Source organism: Bidens hawaiensis, unplaced genomic scaffold (assembly GCF_021521415.1).
Source record: "Bidens hawaiensis isolate Kalapana, Puna unplaced genomic scaffold, B.hawaiensis_p1.1 tig00006295_1, whole genome shotgun sequence".
NCBI lineage: Eukaryota > Viridiplantae > Streptophyta > Magnoliopsida > Asterales > Asteraceae > Bidens > Bidens hawaiensis.
This window is the reverse complement of record NW_027491420.1, coordinates 139,432-159,992: the sequence shown is the minus strand read 5'-3', so window position 1 is coordinate 159,992 and position 20,561 is coordinate 139,432. Positions and strand designations below refer to the sequence as shown.

General features: G+C 42.9%; 1 protein-coding gene across 1 annotated transcript; it reads left to right on the top strand.

The window, feature by feature from the left end:
- Window positions 1-2,880: 2,880 nt before the first annotated feature.
- LOC143631962 (uncharacterized) lies at window positions 2,881-19,105 on the top strand. The gene is made up of 7 exons (XM_077100571.1): window positions 2,881-2,943; window positions 3,024-3,224; window positions 3,296-3,418; window positions 6,226-6,263; window positions 6,340-6,459; window positions 17,806-18,379; window positions 19,100-19,105. Exons 1-7 carry the CDS (start codon window positions 2,881-2,883, stop codon window positions 19,103-19,105), a joined length of 1,125 nt encoding a protein of 374 aa, XP_076956686.1.
- Window positions 19,106-20,561: the final 1,456 nt, after the last annotated feature.

The window sequence follows — 20,561 nt, the reverse complement described above, 5'->3', positions numbered from 1 at the left end:
GGGAGAGCAACAACTATGCAATTTAGCAAAGTGACTGCCATCCATCAATAATATCTTGTATATGTTTATGCATATAATTTTTATGTATATAAAGAAATCCATCACCGGCTATTTCACTATTAAAATTATATGTTTCCTACGAGAAATTTCGATGACATGTGATATGACAAGTTATCGATGAAATTCGTCATCAGAAAATTACCTGGCCCCCGTTGTTTGAACAATTAAAACAAGATCTTTCGCTACAATTGCCAAGTAAGATTTGTTCAAGAAAGGAGATCCTCATATGTGAATCAATGAACTTCATAGCAATCTCTTTTTCCGTGCTAAAAAAATACACTTTATAAAATTTTGTGACATAAGTTACATAAAAACAAACAATAACGGCGATGCATAAAGATTTAAGATAGTTCTGGTGTCAAGGACATATCACCTAAGAGCCTTATGAACTAAATTGTTAACTTTCTCTCTCATTTTCACATAAAACAACTAACTTCTCCAATAGATCTGTATATGGTGAAAAATCGATAAGTTTTCCCTCTCTTCCACATCTAAATAGGCCCTCCCTATCCCTCCCATCACATTCGTGATTTTATGAGGTTGACTAAAATCAATAAAGGATGCAACTATCAAACCCATATGTGTGTTTTTGTGTGTGTGTGTTGGGGGGGGGGGGATCCCACTTTTATCATAACTTCATCGATAGTGATTGTGTTCACTAGGGTTGACTCATTGTTGAGAAAAATAAGTAATGGCTTGACTCATTCATGGACAAGCCACTGCATTTGGTCTTGGAGTAGCAGCTTTGCTAGATTTCCTTTAATGTTGTCTAGCGACAATACTTGGCATAAACCGTAATGCGTACTCTATTGCAATCATAGTCGACCTGTAGACTATCAACAAGCTAAATTAATGAGAGCTCTCCATTTTGAAATCAAGCAATCTGGTAGCTCTACTAAAAGGGGCGGGGAGCAACGTAAGAGCGATACGTAGGATTTTATGGTAGACAATTATATAGATAGTCCTATGGTAGACAATTATATAGAGGGTTGAGTAATTCTACAAAGGCCAACAAAAATGAGAAGTGTGAGAAGTCATAGTTGATTGGCATGTGTCAAGTGGGGACCAAAGGTAAAAGAGTATAAAAGTAATAGTACATATTTTCTCTCTCCACATGCAAGTCGAATGTCAATTCCCCCATCAATTTAAAACGCCCATAACTTTTTCATGCAACATTAATTTTTTTTTAAAATTTCACCACAATAACAAGCGTTTTTTTATCTTTAATATGAGTATCACTTTGTTATATAAAAATTAAAAAAAAAATCGTCATTGTGTTTTTCTGTTTGTTATTGTGTTTTTTTTTTGTCATTATGTCTTTCAAATTATCCTTATGTTTTTTTTAAATGCTAATAATATTGTTGTGTAATAATAATATGTAAATATAATGATAAAATAACAACAAATTATCTAATACATAAAACACAATGATTAATGCATATTACACAATTACATGAAACGTAATACACAATGATGAATACATATAACACAATTACCTGAAACGTAAAACACAATGGTGAATACATATAACACAATGACATGAAACGTAAAACACAATGAAAATTACATATTACACAAGGACATGAACGTAATACACAAGGACTAAAACACAATGATAAGTAGTAAGACAAATGATGAGCACAAAGACACAATAATAAACAAAAAGACACAATGACGTAATCTTTGTTTTAATATTGCTTATTTAATATGAGTATCAATTGATAACACAATGACCAAAATCTATAACACAATGCATAGAAAAAACCCAATTAAAAATCATAATAAACAATTAATAACACAATATAAAAAACTCACTAATTTTTTTTATTTTTATATAACAATATAGTACTCATATTAAAGATAAAAAAAACGCTTGTTATTATGGTGAAGTTTTTTTTTAAAAAAAATAATGTTGCATGAAAAAGTTATTGACGTTTTAAAATGGTGGGGGAATTGACATGTGCCTTGCATGTGGAAAAAAAAAGTCAACAAAAGTGAATTATTACCTTTATGCCATTTTCATTAATTTATTTTCTTAAATTAATCTCCACCATTCAAATATAAGATCAATAGATTAGATTCAGTATCACTCTTCTCAGTTTTGTTATCATTTGTATTTTAACTTTACCCATATTTAATGAATGATAAAATGAAAAATATGTTGTTGGTGGGAATTAAACACAATGCTTTAACTATTTTAAAATGTTTGTGACTTACCAACTCAACTAGGATGAATTGATGTTAACTTTTTATTTTTCTTAACTAGTATAGATTCACAACCTTCCATTTTGATTTCTTTTAAAATATAAATACAAAATATTCTTACTAGTCTATGTATTTTAGAAAATTATTTATATCTTATAAATCCATAAGATATGTTATTATAGATATTATTAAATTTAACTTTTTTGTTTACTTATTATCGATCCGTGTTATATTAAAACAAAAAAAGCGCATAGAGATATAATTAAGATTTTTCAATTGATAGATACCAAACGGAAATACATATATGATACTATTATCGCATGACTTCTTAATTCGATAAGAGGCTAATAATAAATCTAGGTTACGTGTGTGTATTAACACTTAAGTCGAGACTTCATGCTAGATTTTAAGGGTTCATCGTCGGAAAGCATCCATAACAGATTAACAGGTATGATTAATTGCTGATTAAAATTATCCTCCTAAATCTACATTCCATTCTTATAAATCAACCCAAAAGGTATATATATTTTATGAAAAAGTTTGATCCAAAAGCCAAATTGTAATCAGAAAGAAAGGCCCTCTGAAAAAGTGGATCGTGATGTAAACAAGTGAAAAATGTTCAAATCAGGAAGACGGAAGAATCAAAACAAGGTCAAAATCATGTTTCAAGCAACACAGGTATTAATCATATTATTATTCATGTGCATGTATTCACAAAAACAGAAAATCATACGTAATTTACCTGTGGGTGATTATAGGTGCCAAAGATTAAAGGAAAAGGTCTGATGTTAGCTTTGATTCCGGCAGATACCGGAAAACCGGTGGCCAAACTGAAGAGAGTTCCAGTAATTGATGGGACTTGTACATGGGAAGAACAGGTTTATGAGATGGTTAAATTGGTTAAGGATCAAAAGACAGAAGCCTACAAAAACAAAATCTATTACTTTAGTGTGGAAACAGTAATATATTTATTTCTGAAAAAGGGTTTATTGAATTTTGTTGTGATGTGTTTGTGGGTTTATTCTCATAGGGATCTTCAAAATCAGGGTTTGTAGGAGAAGTGGGAGTTGATTTTGCTAACTTTGTGGATATTGCTGAACCTATTCAGCTTTCTTTGCCACTAACAACTTCAGACAATGGTGCAATTCTACATGTAAGTTTTATTTTGCGCTTATTATTGCCACTATGATCGAGTCGGGTTGACGATGTTGTAAACGAGTTGGCGTATTGCAAATGGCTTGACGGGTTGTAATCAAGCTGTAAATGAGTTCAACTAGTTGGAGAGTTGTGCACTGGCTATAACAAATAAGTTAAACGCGTCCTAAAGAGGTTAACCTTATAAAGTATTTCTTTTACTTCTTTTATTCTAAAAACAAGTTGACGGGTCGACCTTTTTACTTAAATGTGTTTAGCATGTCAAATCCGAACACGACCCATTTAGATTATCTAAATGAGGTTGTAAATGGGTTATAGCTTGTCGTAAATATGGGTTGACTTGTTTGTAAATGGGTTAAGATGATTGTAAACAAGTTGTATAAATGAGTTAAACCTGTCGTAACGGGTTGACCTTATGAATTAGTTTTTTTCACCTCTTTTAAGCTAAATTTAAATGGGTTAAGAGGTCGACCTATTTAATTGAATGACTTAAACATGTCAAACCAGAACTCGACCTGTTTATTAAACGATGTTGTAAAAAGGTTGGTAAATGGATTGTAATAAAGTTGTAAATATGTTAAACTAGTTTTCAGATTATATACGAGTTGTATAAATAGTTGACTCTATAAATTAGTTTTTTTTTTTCTATTTTTTACCTTTTTTAAGCTAAATTTAAACGGGTTGACCGGCCGACCTGTTTAATTGAAAGGATTAAACATGTCAAACCCGCACGCAAAACCCATTTATCTAAACGAGGTTGTAAATGGGTCGCTGTGTTGCCAATGGGTTGACGGGTTGTAAATGAGTTGAAATCAAGTTTTAAAGAGGTTCAATTGGTTGGAGAGTCGTAAACAGGTTGTAACAAATGAGTTAAACAGGCCATAAAGAGTTGAACTTATGAATTATTTATTTTACTTTTTTATTCTAAATTTAAACAGGCTGACGGGTCAATATATTATATGAACAGATTTGAATGTTGTAGAAATTTACTAATACTGTAATACATGTAACATGATACAGGTTTTCGTTCAAAGGATGCAAAGAACAGATGAAACAAGGTATAAGTAGTGTAATTACTCAATCTATTCATCTAAACATCGATTTTATGTTGAATAAATTTGAGGGGAATTTTAGGGTTTTCGGAGAAAACGAGTCTCAACTGTCTGAATCATTCAGATCAAATAGTCAAGCAAGTGACAGCACTGAAAATGGGAACTCAAGCCGTGTGAACAAACAAAGATCAAGCACTGACTGGTCATTCGGTTCTCGTTCAGACAGAAGCATGATTGATATAATAAAAAGCCCGGATTACAACTACACTGAATCATCAAAAAATGAAGTACACATGTTGAAAAGACGAGCAGAATTCTCTGAGCTGGAATTAGAGTCTCTTCGTAAACAAATCATTAAAGAGAGTAAAAGATCACAAGATTTGATGAGAAAAATGAGTGAAATAAAGGAAGAGTTAAATCATGAAAAGAGTTTAAATAAAAATATTGACGATTTGCATGCTCGATTAGAGGTTGAAAGGAAAGAGAAGGAGGAGTTAAAGATTCATATTGAAGATATGTCACTCGATTATAACTATTTACTGCAAGAAAATAATGATATGGATTCAAAGTATTTAACAAAAATTAAAGAATATGAACTTCAGATTAAGAGATTAGAGAAAGAATTAGAGGAACAAAGACATGAGTTTGAAGATGATGTACAAAAGCTACTGAAAATCAAAATAGACCAGGAGGAAAGGGTTGACCAAGCGGAAGAGGCTTTGAGAAAGTCAACGTTGATCAATGCTGATGCGGTTGAGAAGTTAAAAGATGCACACAAGCAAGAAGCACAGAAGCTTTGTGACCAAATTGATCAAATGGCATTAGAGATTGAAGCTTCTAAAGAACATGGAGAATGTAACTATAATTTGGAGAAATTTAATTCGTTAAAGAAGGAATCGACGAGTTGGAAAAGCTCGGTGAGTGAAAAGAATGTTATGATTAGAACTTTGAAGTTGGAACTGAAAATGGTAAGAGGCGATTATTGTGCATTGAAAGAAAAGTTGTCGGTTATCGAATCCGAGAAGGGTAATTTACAATAAGAGGTTTCTAAATTAGAGAAAAAACATCAGAACCTGGTTAGGGTAAATATCCATCAGATATCAGACATGCATTGAACATATTCTTAAAAAAATTGAAGTTACTTTAAAAATATATCTTTCTACATGAATAGCACAAATTCAGAATAACTAGTATTAAACTCACCTCGTGATTGATCTTCAATATGCAGCAAAGTAAAGTAGCTTGTGATGTCACCAATGGCAAGCATGATGAAAGCAAAAGGTACACATAGTTAACTTTGAAAAATGTGTGTTTGACCCATTTACTTATAAATCGGTTCACTTAAAAGAATGGGTAATAGGGTTATGATCTATCCCATAGTGTTAAACTGCTTGAAAGTTGTCATAAGTGTACTTCTAATGTATATTACCTTTAAAGGATTAGATTATTATTGAAATAATACAAATTTTATAATCATATTTTACACGTTAATTATATATAAACTTTGGACAAAAGTGTTAACCCGGCCCGAACCGAACCGGTTCCAATTAAGAACCGGGTAGGAACCGGGTTGGAACTGGTACTGACATACAAATAGGAGAACCGGGTACGATTTTCGGGTACAAAAATACCCAAACCGGGTATTGTTCCAACCGGGTTGGAACTGGAACCGGTTCCGGTTCGGTTCCACCAGTTAGGTTCCGGAACCGGTTTTTTTGTGCACGTCTACTGTAATACATGTAACATGATATAGGTTTTCGTTCAAAAGATGCAAAGAACAGATGAAACAAGGTATAAGTAGTGTAATTACTCAATCTATTCATCTAAACATCGATTTTATGTTGAATAAATTTGAGGGGAATTTTAGGGTTTTCGGAGAAAACGAGTCTCAACTGTCTGAATCATTCAGATCAAATAGTCAAGCAAGTGACAGCACTGAAAATGGGAACTCAAACCGTGTGAACAAACAAAGATCAAGCACTGACTGGTCATTCGGTTCTCGTTCAGACAGAAGCATGATTGATATTGAAGAAGCGTGGATCGACTCACTGGTAGACGATCTACTTTCCTCGGGTGTGATTATACTATTTCACCGATGGTTTTCTTGGATCTGTGTTCTTCCACCTACAAAATGAACAGCACCGTCAACTTACCCCTCAGAAAGGGACAGAGGGGTCCTCTTTGGGGTAACCCTCCGGTGTGAGAATAAGTATTTGTGGGAGAAGATAATAATGTGTGAGTAAGGAAATCTGAAGAGTATTGCTTAATAGCTGAATACTCTGTAATTTGCTGTGATTGTGAGTGTTACTGACTGTAACTGTCTGTGAGTGAATGTAATTGAATCTGCTTGAATGTGAATGAATGAATGTCTCTCCTTGTGGAGTTGATGCTGTATTTATAGTGCTAGGGTTTCCACTGATTGGGCTCAGCCTTGTTGGCCTCCTCCAACTGCTCTGCGCCACGTGTCCTCTGGGACACCTGGTGCTTTCTCATTGGTTGTAATCACGTGGTAGCACATGGTTTATGCTGAGTTGTCCACCCTTCATTTGGCAGCTGTCAACATCAGCATATTCTTATTCCTTAAAAAGATACCTTCTGGAAGGTTGTCTGACGTGCACAATCAAGGTTGCCCTAATCCTGATTTGGATAAGGACGAGGTTGATTATGTGCATGTGTGATATGCGCCAATCCTGAGGATGCGCGAGGTCTTCTCTTTATTCTCACGCGCAGATGTTTCATGCGCAGATGTGATATGCGCCGCGCGCTAATGCGCCGCGCGCATATGTGATATGCGTGAGCATATGTGATGCGCGAGCATATGTGTGCCTGGGCATATGATGCCTGAGCATGTGTGGTGCCTGGGCATATGATGCCTGAGCATGTGATGCATGAACATATGTGATATGCGTGAGCATATGTGATATGCGCCATGCGCGTAGGTTTTGGCTTTGCGCCTTCATAATGTCTTGATTTCAAGCTTCTTGTCTATATCTTGTGGGTTGACCCGCCTTGCTCGGTGTTGAGGCGGGTACATACCTCTTCAAGGCCCCCCAGTCTAATGTGTGTCTTGTCTCGCGCGAGCGAGGCAAGATAGATATTAGACTTCACTGTTTGGTCTTTTAGTAGGGGTTTGTCTTTTTCTTCTTATTCCTTGTCATTGCGCGGAATTCTATCCTTTTGGTTGAAAACGAATCGTCTATGTACGTGATGGAGACGTGTCAGACCTTTCGTGTGCTCGAGGTGCTACAGTTGCCTTTCGTGTCCCCTCACAGAGTGTCAGGAACACGTGTCGCGCTCGCATTGGTCATTCCTGCGAGTGGCGGCGCGTGAACTCTGGCAACAGCTGTAGAGTTTCTTTTCGTGTCCCCTCACACAGTGTCAGGGACACGTGTCGCGCTCGCGTTGGCTTACACCTGCGAGTGGGGGCGCGTGAAGTCCGATCAGCACCCATATTTCTCTCTCCTGGGCCTATAAAAGCCAGCCCTTAGAGTTTTTTTTTATCCTTCATCTTCTTGTTTATCATTTTGAGCTCTTTCTTTCTGTCTTTGTCTTCCGATTACCTTTGTTCTGCTTCCAAATATCTGTTCTTCAGAAGTTTCCCCTGTTCGATTTTACAATTGTATGTCTGATAGTTCAGACAACACAATCTCCCCCACCCATTGCCGCAGAAAATCGTTAGTAATGTCTACATTGAAGAAGACCGGCAAGGGGAAGAAGGCTGCTGAGGGCTCATCGGAGGAGGTAGGGAGGACCAAGGCCGTGAAGAGGTGGAATGAAATCCCCTGCAAACTGAGGCAGGCGGATCTTGACAGCCTCATCGCCTCTCAGGGTTTTCCCCCCCTGTTTGGCTGCATGTTACCTGGATCCGGGCAAACGGCGGCGGACCCGCCTGCCGGCTATATATCCCTATATAGCCATTTTTTCACCCACTGCAACCTTCGTCTCCCGATGACAAGGTTTGTGGGTGCACTGCTTAAGTTCTATGGGATTCATATATCCCAAGTCCATCCGTTTGGACTTGTGCGCATGACTCACTTTGAGTTCATGTGCAAATCCCAGCGCGAGGAGCCCACCCCTCGGCGCTTTCAATTTTTTTACAAGCCCAAGATCCAAGATTCTTGGTTCTCCTTCATTCCTCGCAGTCAGAAGGTGAAGTGCTCCACTGTTTCATTCAAGAGCCTTCATGACTGGTCTGAGAGGTTTTTTTACATAAGGGCTGGTGTAATCCCCATCCGTATGGCCATGCGCTCGATCTCTTCTGCGCCTGCGGATGTGGGTGTCCTCAAGAACCCAACTGGCGCCTGGGTTAATAAGCTGACCGCTGAACCATCCCCCGCCAAGAACATTTGTGAGGAGGCGCTGGTGGGGGTTGGTATGAGCAAGAGGTGGGCGGACAGCGCGCTTGAGCCCGTTATCCAAGTCGACGGGTTATGTAAGTTAATCTCATTGCTTTACTTTTGCGCGAATATAATTCCTTTTTTGTGATATCATTTGAGTTGTTGTGTGCAGTCACCAAGGAGTATATCCACGCCGCATATGATGAGCATATGGAGGGTGGTTCCGTCGCGCTCGGCGCTGGGGAGGTTGGTTTCCCTGATCGCTTTGATGACATGTTCATCCCTGTTGATCTGGGATTTGTCTTCGACAGCGATGCGCCTGGTAAGCCTTTGTAGTTATGCATTTTCCCTTATAATACCAAATTTTGCTAACACTTCTGTTGTGTGTATTGTAGATGCGCTCGAAAATTACGAGCTGGAGCTCGCGGAAGAGGAGGAGGAAGAGGAGGCGCCCCAACTAAAGCGTAAAGCTAAGGGGAAAACTGGCGCAGGGGCCAGTAAGAAACAGAAAAAAGATGTTGCCCCTGTTGTTCAGGATCCTCCTACTCAGGCGGGGGGATTTGGGAAAACCCAGGAATTTACCACCAAGGTTTCCTTGGCTTCCCTGCCTCAAAAAGTGGGCAGACCTCCTGTCCACTTGAGGTATGGTGGCGCTACCTCCTCCCTTCCCGCGGCGGAAAAGGGAAGCGGTATTGCGCCCTCGACAGGTATACTTTCCTTGTCTTTTGCTTATCTTTTATGGTTCTATGAGCGCGATTCAGATAGAATTACTAATGAATCTTTGCTCACTCAAATGTTTGTAGATCCGGCGACCGCGCAACGAGATGCCGAGGCTGCGCCGGAGGTCGCTTCGAAGTCCCCTGTTTTACCCTCAAAGAAGGGTAGAATGGACTTCATGGCGATGTTCGCTTCGCGAACGGAGTTGCGCCAAGGTACGCATTTCGCTCTTATTTTCTGACTTTCTTTTAGATCAAGTCATGAACCATTTCTTTTTGTTGATTTTTTCACAGAAGCCGTAGCTGGCGTACAAGCTTCTGGCGGCACTCCTGGCGCCGGCGCCAGCGCCGTTGGCTCTGCTCCTGCTCCTGCAAGCGATGAATCTCCCCTCATTGGGATTACTAAGGAGCAGGAGGCCGTTTTGCGCGCCGACCTGGCGGCGCCAAGACCTCCCTCACCTCCTCCTGCGCACAGCCCTCCTCGCGAGACCGATTTTGATTCTAGGTCGCAAGAGAAGAGGCCTATTTCAGAGGAGGATGAGGAGGTTCATGCTGAAGACTCCGATGGCGCCCACGCCAGCCCTGCAGCGCCACGAGGTTTCGCGGCGGAGCCTTCTCGTGGGGCTGGCGCTGACTTTTCTGCTTCATCCCCACAGGTATAGGTTCTTTTTTGCTTCGCTGCGCGGACTTCCATCTTAATGTTTTGATGACTTAGATAATTTTTTTGTTTTTGCAGGAAGCCGATCACACTTACCGCCCGAGATGGAATATTACTGAAGATAGCACATTTCAGTCCATGGGGGTGTGTGCGGAATTCTGGGCTCATGCTGTGCCTCCATCTGAAAGGAGGTTCCAGGAGGACCGCGCTCGCGACGACCTGCTCAATGATCATATGTTTGCTGGGTCGGCCTTCATTGCTGCCTCCCAAGAGCTTCGCTCTGATTACGTAAAAGTACGTGATGCTCTTGCGGAAGCCAAGCAAGAGGCTAAGGTGTCTGCTTGGCATCTTTCTGATGCTCGCGAGAGAGCTGAAAAGCTCCAAGCCGAGCTCAGTGAGAACAGAGCAAGTGCCAACAGCGCCTTCGTGAAGCGCGGGCATGAGCTTCAGGCGGCGCGGGAGAAGCTGCAGGCGGCGGAGGCGGATGCGGCCAAGTACGCGCGCAGAGCGCGCGACTTGGAGCTGGAGGCGGAGGCGCGTGACCAAGCTCTTGTCCAGTCTATCACTGAAAAATCATCACTGGAGAGTGAGGTTGCGCGCCTGAAGAGGGAGCTGGCGGCCGCGCAGGCCGATAAAGATGAAGCCCTGGCGACAGCAGCGTCTAGCCAGGAAGCACTTGATGCTGCGCGGGCGGAAAAAGAAGAAATCTTGGCGGCAGCAGCGTCCGACAAAGAGGAGCTAAAAAAGACTAAGGAAACTGTTGAGTTATTAAACTCTCAGGTTCCTGCCCTCGAGACGTCTGTTGCTGGCCTCGCGCAGGATCGCCACTGGCTAGTCTCACAGGGCATGACTCGTTGCGCTTTCGCGATGAAATACTCAGACGAGTTTCAAGCCCTTGTGATGGACTGCAACGCTGCCGCGCGCTTGGTGGGGCGAGCTGAAGGGTTTACGGATGACTATGAATATGGCATGCTGAAGAAGAACCCATCCGAGTACCCTTATCAGAGCTCCGTTGCCTGCGCGGACATGGCCGCGATGGGGGAGAAGTATATGAATACTCCCATTCCCATCCTTGCGCAGGTATTTTAACTTTAATGAGATTACTTTGATTTATTTTTCTCGTATCTTTGTACTCATATTTTCGCTTATGATTTGCAGATATCCGCGCTTGCTGACCAGCCCGATCTCGTCGCGCTAAAGAAATTACTTGACGAGTGCGAGGGGGCTGGCGGCGGCGATGATGGCGCGGCGAATGCTGGCGTTGCTAGCGGCTCTGGCGTGGCCAAAGGATCCGCTCCTGACACTGTTGTGCTAGAAGACTCCCTTCAAGACGAAGAACTTGACTATGGTCAGTTTGGAGATGACGAGGAGCAGGATGCGCCAGATGCCGAGGGCGATGATGAGGATGATGAAGAGGCTGATGTCAACGTGGAGACTTGAGAAGCCCTTCATGTTTTTTTTTTTTTTTTTTTTTTTTTTTTTTTTTTTTTTTTTTTGTAGTTTGTATCTCATCTTGTAAACTTGTAAATTTCAATGCTTTGGAATGAAATTTTGTTTTTCCCTTCTTCGCATCTTGCGCATTCGCATTCATCTCTTTATATCGCATGTTTGCTTGTCGAATATAAGATATGCTTGCACGTTGGAATAAGAACAAGGTTGTAAGGAATTTATTATACTTAACCCTTGTCATATTGTAAGTGATTTTGCCATATCTTGATTATGTTGACACGTGTCTTGGCGCTTTCATTATTCCTCTTTTGCGCGACGTTGTCGCGCGTTTATGGAATTATGAGTTTTTTAGCCTTTACGTGTCAATATGTGTTACTCAGATATCCATTACAGTTTTATGCGCGACCCCAACCTGAGACCTTAACAACTATGTTTTGGCATTTGCTTTGCCTTAGTTGTGTTTAGGTGTTTTATGGTCAGGCTGCGCAGTATGTAGGATGGATGTTGTGAGTGATTTGAGCTAAGGCTCACATTATTGGGCTAAGGCCCCGACGTTTTAGAGTTAAGACTCTTTAACGCGTTTGCGCATGTATGTTTTACTTCGTTTTATTTTGTTTTGATATCAATACAATGTTATCATATTGCTCAAAATTAATAAAGGGAAGTGTGAAACATGTATGCGAAAGGTAATAGAATTGGGCTCAGGCCCTGACGCTTTAGAGTTAAGACTCCTTAACGCGTTTGAGCTTGAAGCTGGCGCATGTATGTTTTACCTCGTTTTATTTCGTTTTGATGTCAATACAATGTTGTCATATTGCTCAAAACTAATAAAGGGAAGTGTGAAACATGTATGCAAAAGGTAATAGAATCCACATTAATAGAAGATAGCGCGTATCATTATTCATAATGGCTTAAAAAGCCTTGATTACAAACTTGACATTTACATGAAACATTTTCTAAGCTGTGCCGCGTTCCATGCGCGCGGGATCTTCTTTCCATTCAAATCTTTTAAAGCATATGCGCCTTTCCCCAATTCTTCTGAGATTTGATAAGGTCCCTCCCAATTGGGGGACATTTTTCCCGAGGGTATCGCGCGGCTAGCTTCATTGTTTCGAAGGACAAACTCATTTTTCTTGAAGTGGCATTCTTTCACGCGCTGGTTGTAATATTTTTCCAGCTTTTTCTTGTACTTGGCTTCACTGATAATAGCCGCCTCTCTGCGCCCTTCAAGTAAGTTGAGATCCAACCTCCTTTCGCGCTCGTTATCAGTCTTGTTCATCATGAGCACTCTATGGGATGGGCATCCAATTTCTGCTGGAATCATTGCCTCTGTTCCATAGGTTAGGCTGAACGGGGATTCGCCATTGCTGGTTTTGCTTAATGTCCTGTGTGCCCACAGGACATTAGGTAGCTCTTCAACCCACGAATGGGATTCTCCCTCCAACCTTTTCTCCAGCCCATTTAACAAGCTTTGATTCGCGCGCTCCACTTGGCCATTCCCCTGAGGGTGATATACCGAAGTGAAGATTTGGTTGATGCGCAATTCCTTGAGCCAGCTGGATATCTTCTTGTCTGTGAATTGCTTGCCATTATCGCTCACAATTTCCATGGGCAAGCCAAAACGGCATATGATGTGGCTCCAGATAAACTACTTCATCGCTTCGGCTGTGATTTTTGCTAGTGGCTTGGCCTCGACCCATTTTGTAAAATAGTCTACTGCCACTACCAAAAATTTTACTCGCCCTGGCGCTTGCGGTAGGGGACCCACAATGTCGATTGCCCATTTGTGGAAAGGCCATGCAGAGGTCACTGGAATTAGGTTGTTCTTTGGCCGCATGGTGTTTGGCGCATAGCTCTGACATGCTTTGCATTTTTGGATCTCTTTTAGAGCGTCCAAGTACATGCCTGGCCAATAGTAACCTGCGCTCATTGCCTTCGCAACCACCATGCGCGGGCCAGCATGTATTCCACAGATTCCTTCATGTATCTCTCTGATCACATAGCTTGCTTCCTCAGCATCTAGGCATTTCATGAGCGGCCCAAGATAAGAGCGTCGATATAATGTACCATCAAGCAGTTCATAGTTCTGCGCCTTGTGTCTTATCTTCCTCGCTTGCGCGCGATCATCTGGTACCTTTCCCTCCTTCAAGAATTCCATTATTGGAGTTATCCATGATGAAGGGGTTGTATGAGTTACCAGGACAGACTTCGCTACCACCGACGGGTTGCTCATTACTTCCACCCTGACATCTTTGCCAAAGTGATCAAAACTGGTTGATGCCATCTTACTAAGCGCGTCTGCAGATTTGTTTTCACTGCGCGGAATATGAACGATTCTGAAGCAGTCAAATTGCTCGATGAGCTTTTTCACCTGCTCTAGATATAGAGGCATGGTGTTCTCCTTGGCATCATAAAGGCCATTGACCTGTGCTGCTACCAAGTATGAATCAACATGGGCCTCTAGCTTTTTAACTCCGAATTTTTGCGCGATGCGCAGGCCAGCCAGCAGGGCTTCATATTCAGCCTCATTGTTGGTGCTTTTGAAGTCCAACCTGATGGCGTAAGTATATTCATGATTCTCTGGATCCACCAGTTTTAGGCCTGCGCCGGACCCTTCGTTGTTTGAAGCTCCGTCAGTGAACAATCTCCACACATTTTCTTCGTCATTGGCTCGCGGAGGATCTACCTCGCGCTGAGCCTCTTCAATTTTTCCTTCGGGGACCTCGGCAATGAAATCAGCCAAGACTTGTCCCTTTATTGCTGGACGGGGCTTATATGCGATCGTGTGCTCGCCTAATTCCAGCGCCCACTTTGTCAACCTTCCTGAGAGCGCGGGGCGCCGCAAAACCTGCTGGATGTCGTAACCAGTCAGAACTTCAATGGGATGACCATTGAAATATCTATGAAGCTTGCGCGACGAGTGTGTTAGTGATAAAACTAACTTTTCCATGATGGAGTAGCGCGTCTCAGGATCTGTCAGCACCCGACTCACATAGTATATTGGCGTTTGGATTCCCTTGCGATCCACCAATAATACTGTGCCGATGGCGCGCTCTCCTGCTGATAGGTATAATGTCAAAGTTTCACCAGGAAGTGGAGCTGTGAGCGCGGACAGATTTATCAAACATTCTTTTATCTCCCTGAAAGCTTGCTCGGCCTCAGGAGTCCATTTGAATTGGCTTTTCTTTAAGCAATTCCTCAATGTGTTGACAAATGGAGTAGATTTGCTTGCATGGTTCGCTAGGAACCTGTTGATTGAAACCAATCTACCATTCAGCTTCTGGACTTCTTTCATGGTGGATGGCGAGGGCATGTCAAGGATGGCCTCCACCTTCTCAGGGTTCACCTTGAAACCATCCTTGGTGACCATTACACCTAGAAATTTTCCCTCTAGTACGCCGAAAGTACATTTGCTCGGATTGAGCTTCATGTTAACTTCCTTTAGGCGCCCAAGGGTTTCTTCGATGTCTTTGAGCATTTGCTTTTCCTCCCTGCTCTTGATCACCAAATCATCCACATAGACTTCAAGGTTTCTTCCGATTTGTTCGCTGAAAACGGCATCCATAAGTCTTTGGTAGGTGGCGCCCGCATTCTTCAAACCAAAGGGCATTTTTGTGTAACAAAAAACACCCTTGTCGGTTCTGAAGGCGGTCTTGTCCTCATCTTGTGGTGCCATTTGAATCTGGTGATAGCCCTTGTAGGCATCCAGGAAACATTTGAGTTTGAATGGCGCCACGGAGTCCACCTTTGCATCGATGTTTGGTAGGGGGTAACAATCCTTTGGGCACGCTTTGTTGAGGTCCTTGAAGTCAATGCACATCCTCCATGACCCGTTACTTTTCTTTACCATCACAGGATTGGCTACCCATGTCTGGTATCGTATCGGGCGGATGATGTTTGCGCGCAGTAAATCCTCAACCTGCTCATTCATGGCCCTCGCTTTCTCATCCCCCATGACTCTCTTCTTTTGAGCAATTGGCTCTACAGACTTGAAGGTGTTGAGAGAATGCTGAGCCAGGTCTCGCGGAACCCCAGTCATATCAGAGTGTTGCCACGCGAAGACCGACATATATGCTGTGAGCAATCTTTTCATTCTCACCCTCATGTCGTCTGATATCGTTGCGCCAATTGTGATCTTCTGCTCCGGGAATTTTGGGTTGAGAATCCATTCCTCTGGCGCGTTGTCTGCCATTGGAAGTTTCATTCTCCCCTCCCGCGGAGTACTTGTCACTGCGCACAAATGATCCCGGTATACAAAAGTTACACCTGTTGGTGTTGGGAACCCCAACGCGCCGTGCGCTGGCGACGGTATGGCGTTAAATTGGGCAATCGTTCCCCTACCCAAGATCATATTGTGGCAAGAAGTGGTGGGCAAAACCAAGAAGTTGACAACTTCGGCTCGCTTGTGTTTCTCATCCCCCATGGTTAGTTCAAATTGTATTTGACCTAGGGGATGAATGATTTCATTGGAAACACCAGAGATCGGTGCATTCACAATTTCAAGCCTTGCTTGGTCTGCCGGATCCAGTTTCCTGAAACATTGCTCATACATTATGTCTGATTCGCTGCCAGTGTCCACCAGGACTTTTGACACTTCGTAATGAGCAATGTGTGTAGTGATAACAAGAGGACTGCTGATGGAAGGGCCTCCCCTGATTCTTGGGAAGATGACTTGTTGCTCGCGCCAATCTCCTTGGATTTGCGCGCTTCTTTTTCTTGATACTTGCCCTTGCCTTCCTCCCTCGGCTACACAGATTCTTTTATACTTTTTGCTGGCAGAGGCTCCTTCTGGTTGTTCATTTTCTTGTCTTGAGTTTTTTACCAGGTGAGCCAGCTTGCCTGATTTCACATCCTTCTCAATTGCATCCTTCAAGTGGTGGCATGCATCTGTGTTGTGTCCTGTGGATTTGTAAAACTCACAGTACTTGCCACTGTCTGATGGTCCCTTGTAGTGTAGTGGCTTGGGGCTTTTGAATTGGACATTCTCAGTGCTTAACACCTGTGAAGGCGTTTTAGTGAGGGGAGTCCATATTCTTGGCAGAGGTCTGTTAGGATCTCTGCCACCCTCCCTCTTGTCACCCTCCCCGCGATTACGAACATCTTTTTGGGGCTGGGGTGAGCTTGGTTGCGCCTGCTTTTCTGCGGAAGAAAAACTGGTTGGTTGCAACCTGGACCATACGGAGTTCTGCTTGCCCCTCTTTTCTTTGCTGCGCGGTGACTCAGCTTGATGCGCTCTTTCTCTTGCCCTATCTTGGGCAATTTGTTTTTCATTTCTCGCGAAAACTCGCGATGCTTCCATTAACTTGGCCCACGTGGTGGGCATGCCATCTCTGCTTATGAGAGCTCGGCGGAGTTGATCACTGCGCGCGCCTTGTATAAAGGCCACGCGCAGGAGTTGCTCAGTTATACCTCCGATTGCCAGAGACTCCTGATTGAAACGTGTGATGTAGTCTTCAATCGTTTCATCATTCCTGCGCACGCAGTGCATGATGTCATCAGGGTCGCGCGTGTGTCTGCGCTGCTGTACGAAGTGGGCTTGGAACTTTTCCAATAGTTCCTCGAACCCATCAATTTGCCCAGTCGGCAAGCTCTCGAACCATACACGCGCCGCGCCCGTGAGGCAGCGAGCAAACATGTGACACCATGTTGGCATCGTCCAGCTCTCTAGGTTTCCCGTGTTGTAAAAACCTTGCAAGAAATCGTCTGGATCTGTTGTGCCGTCATATTTACCCAAACCACTTGGCATCTTGGTTTTGTGCTGGATGGGAGCCTGCGCGATGCGCGCAGTGAACTTTGAATGTTTCACCAAGATGGCTGGTCTATACGGTGTGGTTACGTCCACTTGCCCTCTAACTGGTGGGCTGTACGGCATGTGCAGATCCAGATCGGCTCTGGCTCCAGGCGCCATGTTCACAGGCGCGCGGAGCTGTGAGCCTCCTGCATGAGTATCTCGCGTCTTCCTCATGCTGTGCACTTCTTCATCACTGAACTCAGTGTGTGCAGTGTGAATGGAATGACCATCTTCCGGCGCGCGCGCCCTTTTTGTTCCATGGACGTTTTGCTTGTCAAACGTTTGCCTTTTGTTCCATGAAACAAGGTATAAGTAGTGTAATTACTCAATCTATTCATCTAAACATCGATTTTATGTTGAATAAATTTGAGGGGAATTTTAGGGTTTTCGGAGAAAACGAGTCTCAACTGTCTGAATCATTCAGATCAAATAGTCAAGCAAGTGACAGCACTGAAAATGGGAACTCAAACCGTGTGAACAAACAAAGATCAAGCACTGACTGGTCATTCGGTTCTCGTTCAGACAGAAGCATGATTGATATAATAAAAAGCCCGGATTACAACTACACTGAATCATCAAAAAATGAAGTACACATGTTGAAAAGACGAGCAGAATTCTCTGAGCTGGAATTAGAGTCTCTTCGTAAACAAATCATTAAAGAGAGTAAAAGATCACAAGATTTGATGAGAAAAATGAGTGAAATAAAGGAAGAGTTAAATCATGAAAAGAGTTTAAATAAAAATATTGACGATTTGCATGATCGATTAGAGGTTGAAAGGAAAGAGAAGGAGGAGTTAAAGATTCATATTGAAGATATGTCACTCGATTATAACTATTTACTGCAAGAAAATAATGATATGGATTCAAAGTATTTAACAAAAATTAAAGAATATGAACTTCAGATTAAGAGATTAGAAAAAGAATTAGAGGAACAAAGACATGAGTTTGAAGATGATGTATGTAGGGGTATAGTACTAAACCCGGTTTTACGACCCTAAATTTATTATGTTTGGCTTATTTTATTATATGGACTAATACAATGTTATTGGGCTGAGGGGGTTTTGTGGAGGTAACCCTAACTGGGCTAGGCCCATTAGGGTACCATGATGGTGGCCATGAGACTCTCTATATAAGGAGGTCTCCACCTCCTTATTAAGGGGTCATGCTCAATAAGAGCCACCACCACTTTTTATGTCTGTAAACAAGATATTCCTCAGGATTTCTTAGCAGTCACCTCCACACCCCCGAAAAACCATTGCAGGTCTCAAGCAGCCGAAGAAGAAGATCAAGATGTGGTTCGTTCATCTCGAAAAACCGTAGAAACATCGTCATGGATCAGGTCAGATTCATTTCATGCTTCGACATTGGCGCCATCCGTGGGACGGCAACGAACTACCCTCCGATCTTCATCTCGGCTGTCAGATCTCTCCCAGGAAAAACCCAGATCTGGAAGTTTACAGAAAAAGGCTTCAAGGCTTGTTCTATTAAAGCTCAAAAAGATCCATAGATCTAAAAGAGGCTTCCAGATCTGTGCGAAAAGAAACTGCCGGACTCGAATGATCAAGTCTCCGGATCTGTGATGGTTTTAAATCTGCTCCGAGCTTCAGATCTATCCAGATCTGATTTACAGATCTAGTTCTAGATTACAGACCTGGATTTTAGGTTTAAAATTGCAGGTCTAACTCTTAAATTACAGATCCAAAAATTACCGGACTTCCGCCGCCATGTACGCGCGCCCGCGGGTTCTCATTCCGCAGCCGTGCATGTGCCACCGCGGAAACCACCATGTGGGTTTTGCGCAAGAGACCTCCGCCATGCACGCGCACTCGCGAGTCACCACTCCATCGCCGTGCATGCGCGCATCAGGCCTCATGCCAAACTTAAAGGTTGGGAATCCTCATAATATCCCATATGGCTACGCGCCAAACTTCAAGGTTGGGAATCCTCATAATATCCCATATGGCTACGCGCCAAACTTCAAGGTTGGGAATCCTCATATATCCCGTATGGCTACGCGCCAAACTTCAAGGTTGGGAATCCTCATAATATCCCGTATGGCTACGCGCCAAACTTCGTGTTGGGAATCCTCATAATATCCCATATGGCTACGCGCCAAACTTCAAGGTTGGGAATCCTCATAATATCCCATATGGCTACGCGCCAAACTTAAAGGTTGGGAATCCTCATAATATCCCATATTGCTACGCGTCAAAACTTCAAGGTTTGGGAATCCTCATAATATCCCATATGGCTACGCGCCAAACCTAAAGGATGGGAATCCTCATAATATCCCATATGGACACGCGCCAAACTTAAGGGTTGGGAATCCTCATACCACATGCTCACGCATCACATATGCTCACGCATATTACACATGCTTACGCATCACATGCTCACACATATCACAGTCTACGCGCACGCGCATGCAACATCTGCGCGCGGCGCGGAACATAAAGCCTACGCGCACGCGCATGCAACATCTGCGCGTGGCGCATAACACAAAACCAAAGTCTACGCGCACGCGCATGCAACATCTGCGCGTGGCGCGGGACATAAAGTAGCTCGTAAGCCGCCTCACGCGCAAGCTCCACTATTATTACAGCTCATAAGACACCTCGCGCGCAAGCTGTTATTGTCCTTATAACTCGTAAGACGCCTCACGCGCAAGCTTTTATTATTCACACAGCTCATAAGACGCCTCGCGCACAAGCTGCTATTATTCTTACAGCTCATAAGACGCCTCGCGCGCAAGCTTTATTATTCTTATAGCTCGTAAGACGCCACGCGCGCAAGCTTTATTATTCATACAGCTCATAAGACGCCTCGCGCGCAAGCTGTTATTATTCTTTTAGCTCGTAAGACGCCTCACGCGCAAGCTTTTATTATTCATACAGCTCATAAGACGCCTCGCGCGCAAGCTGTTACTATTCTTATAGCTCGTAAGACGCCACGCGCGCAAGCTTTATTATTCATACAGCTCATAAGACGCCTCGCGCGCAAGCTGTTATTATTCTTTTAGCTCGTAAGACGCCTCACGCGCAAGCTTTTATTATTCATACAGCTCATAAGACGCCGCGCGCGCAAGCTGTTACTATTCTTATAGCTCGTAAGACGCCTCGCGCGCAAGCTTTTATCATT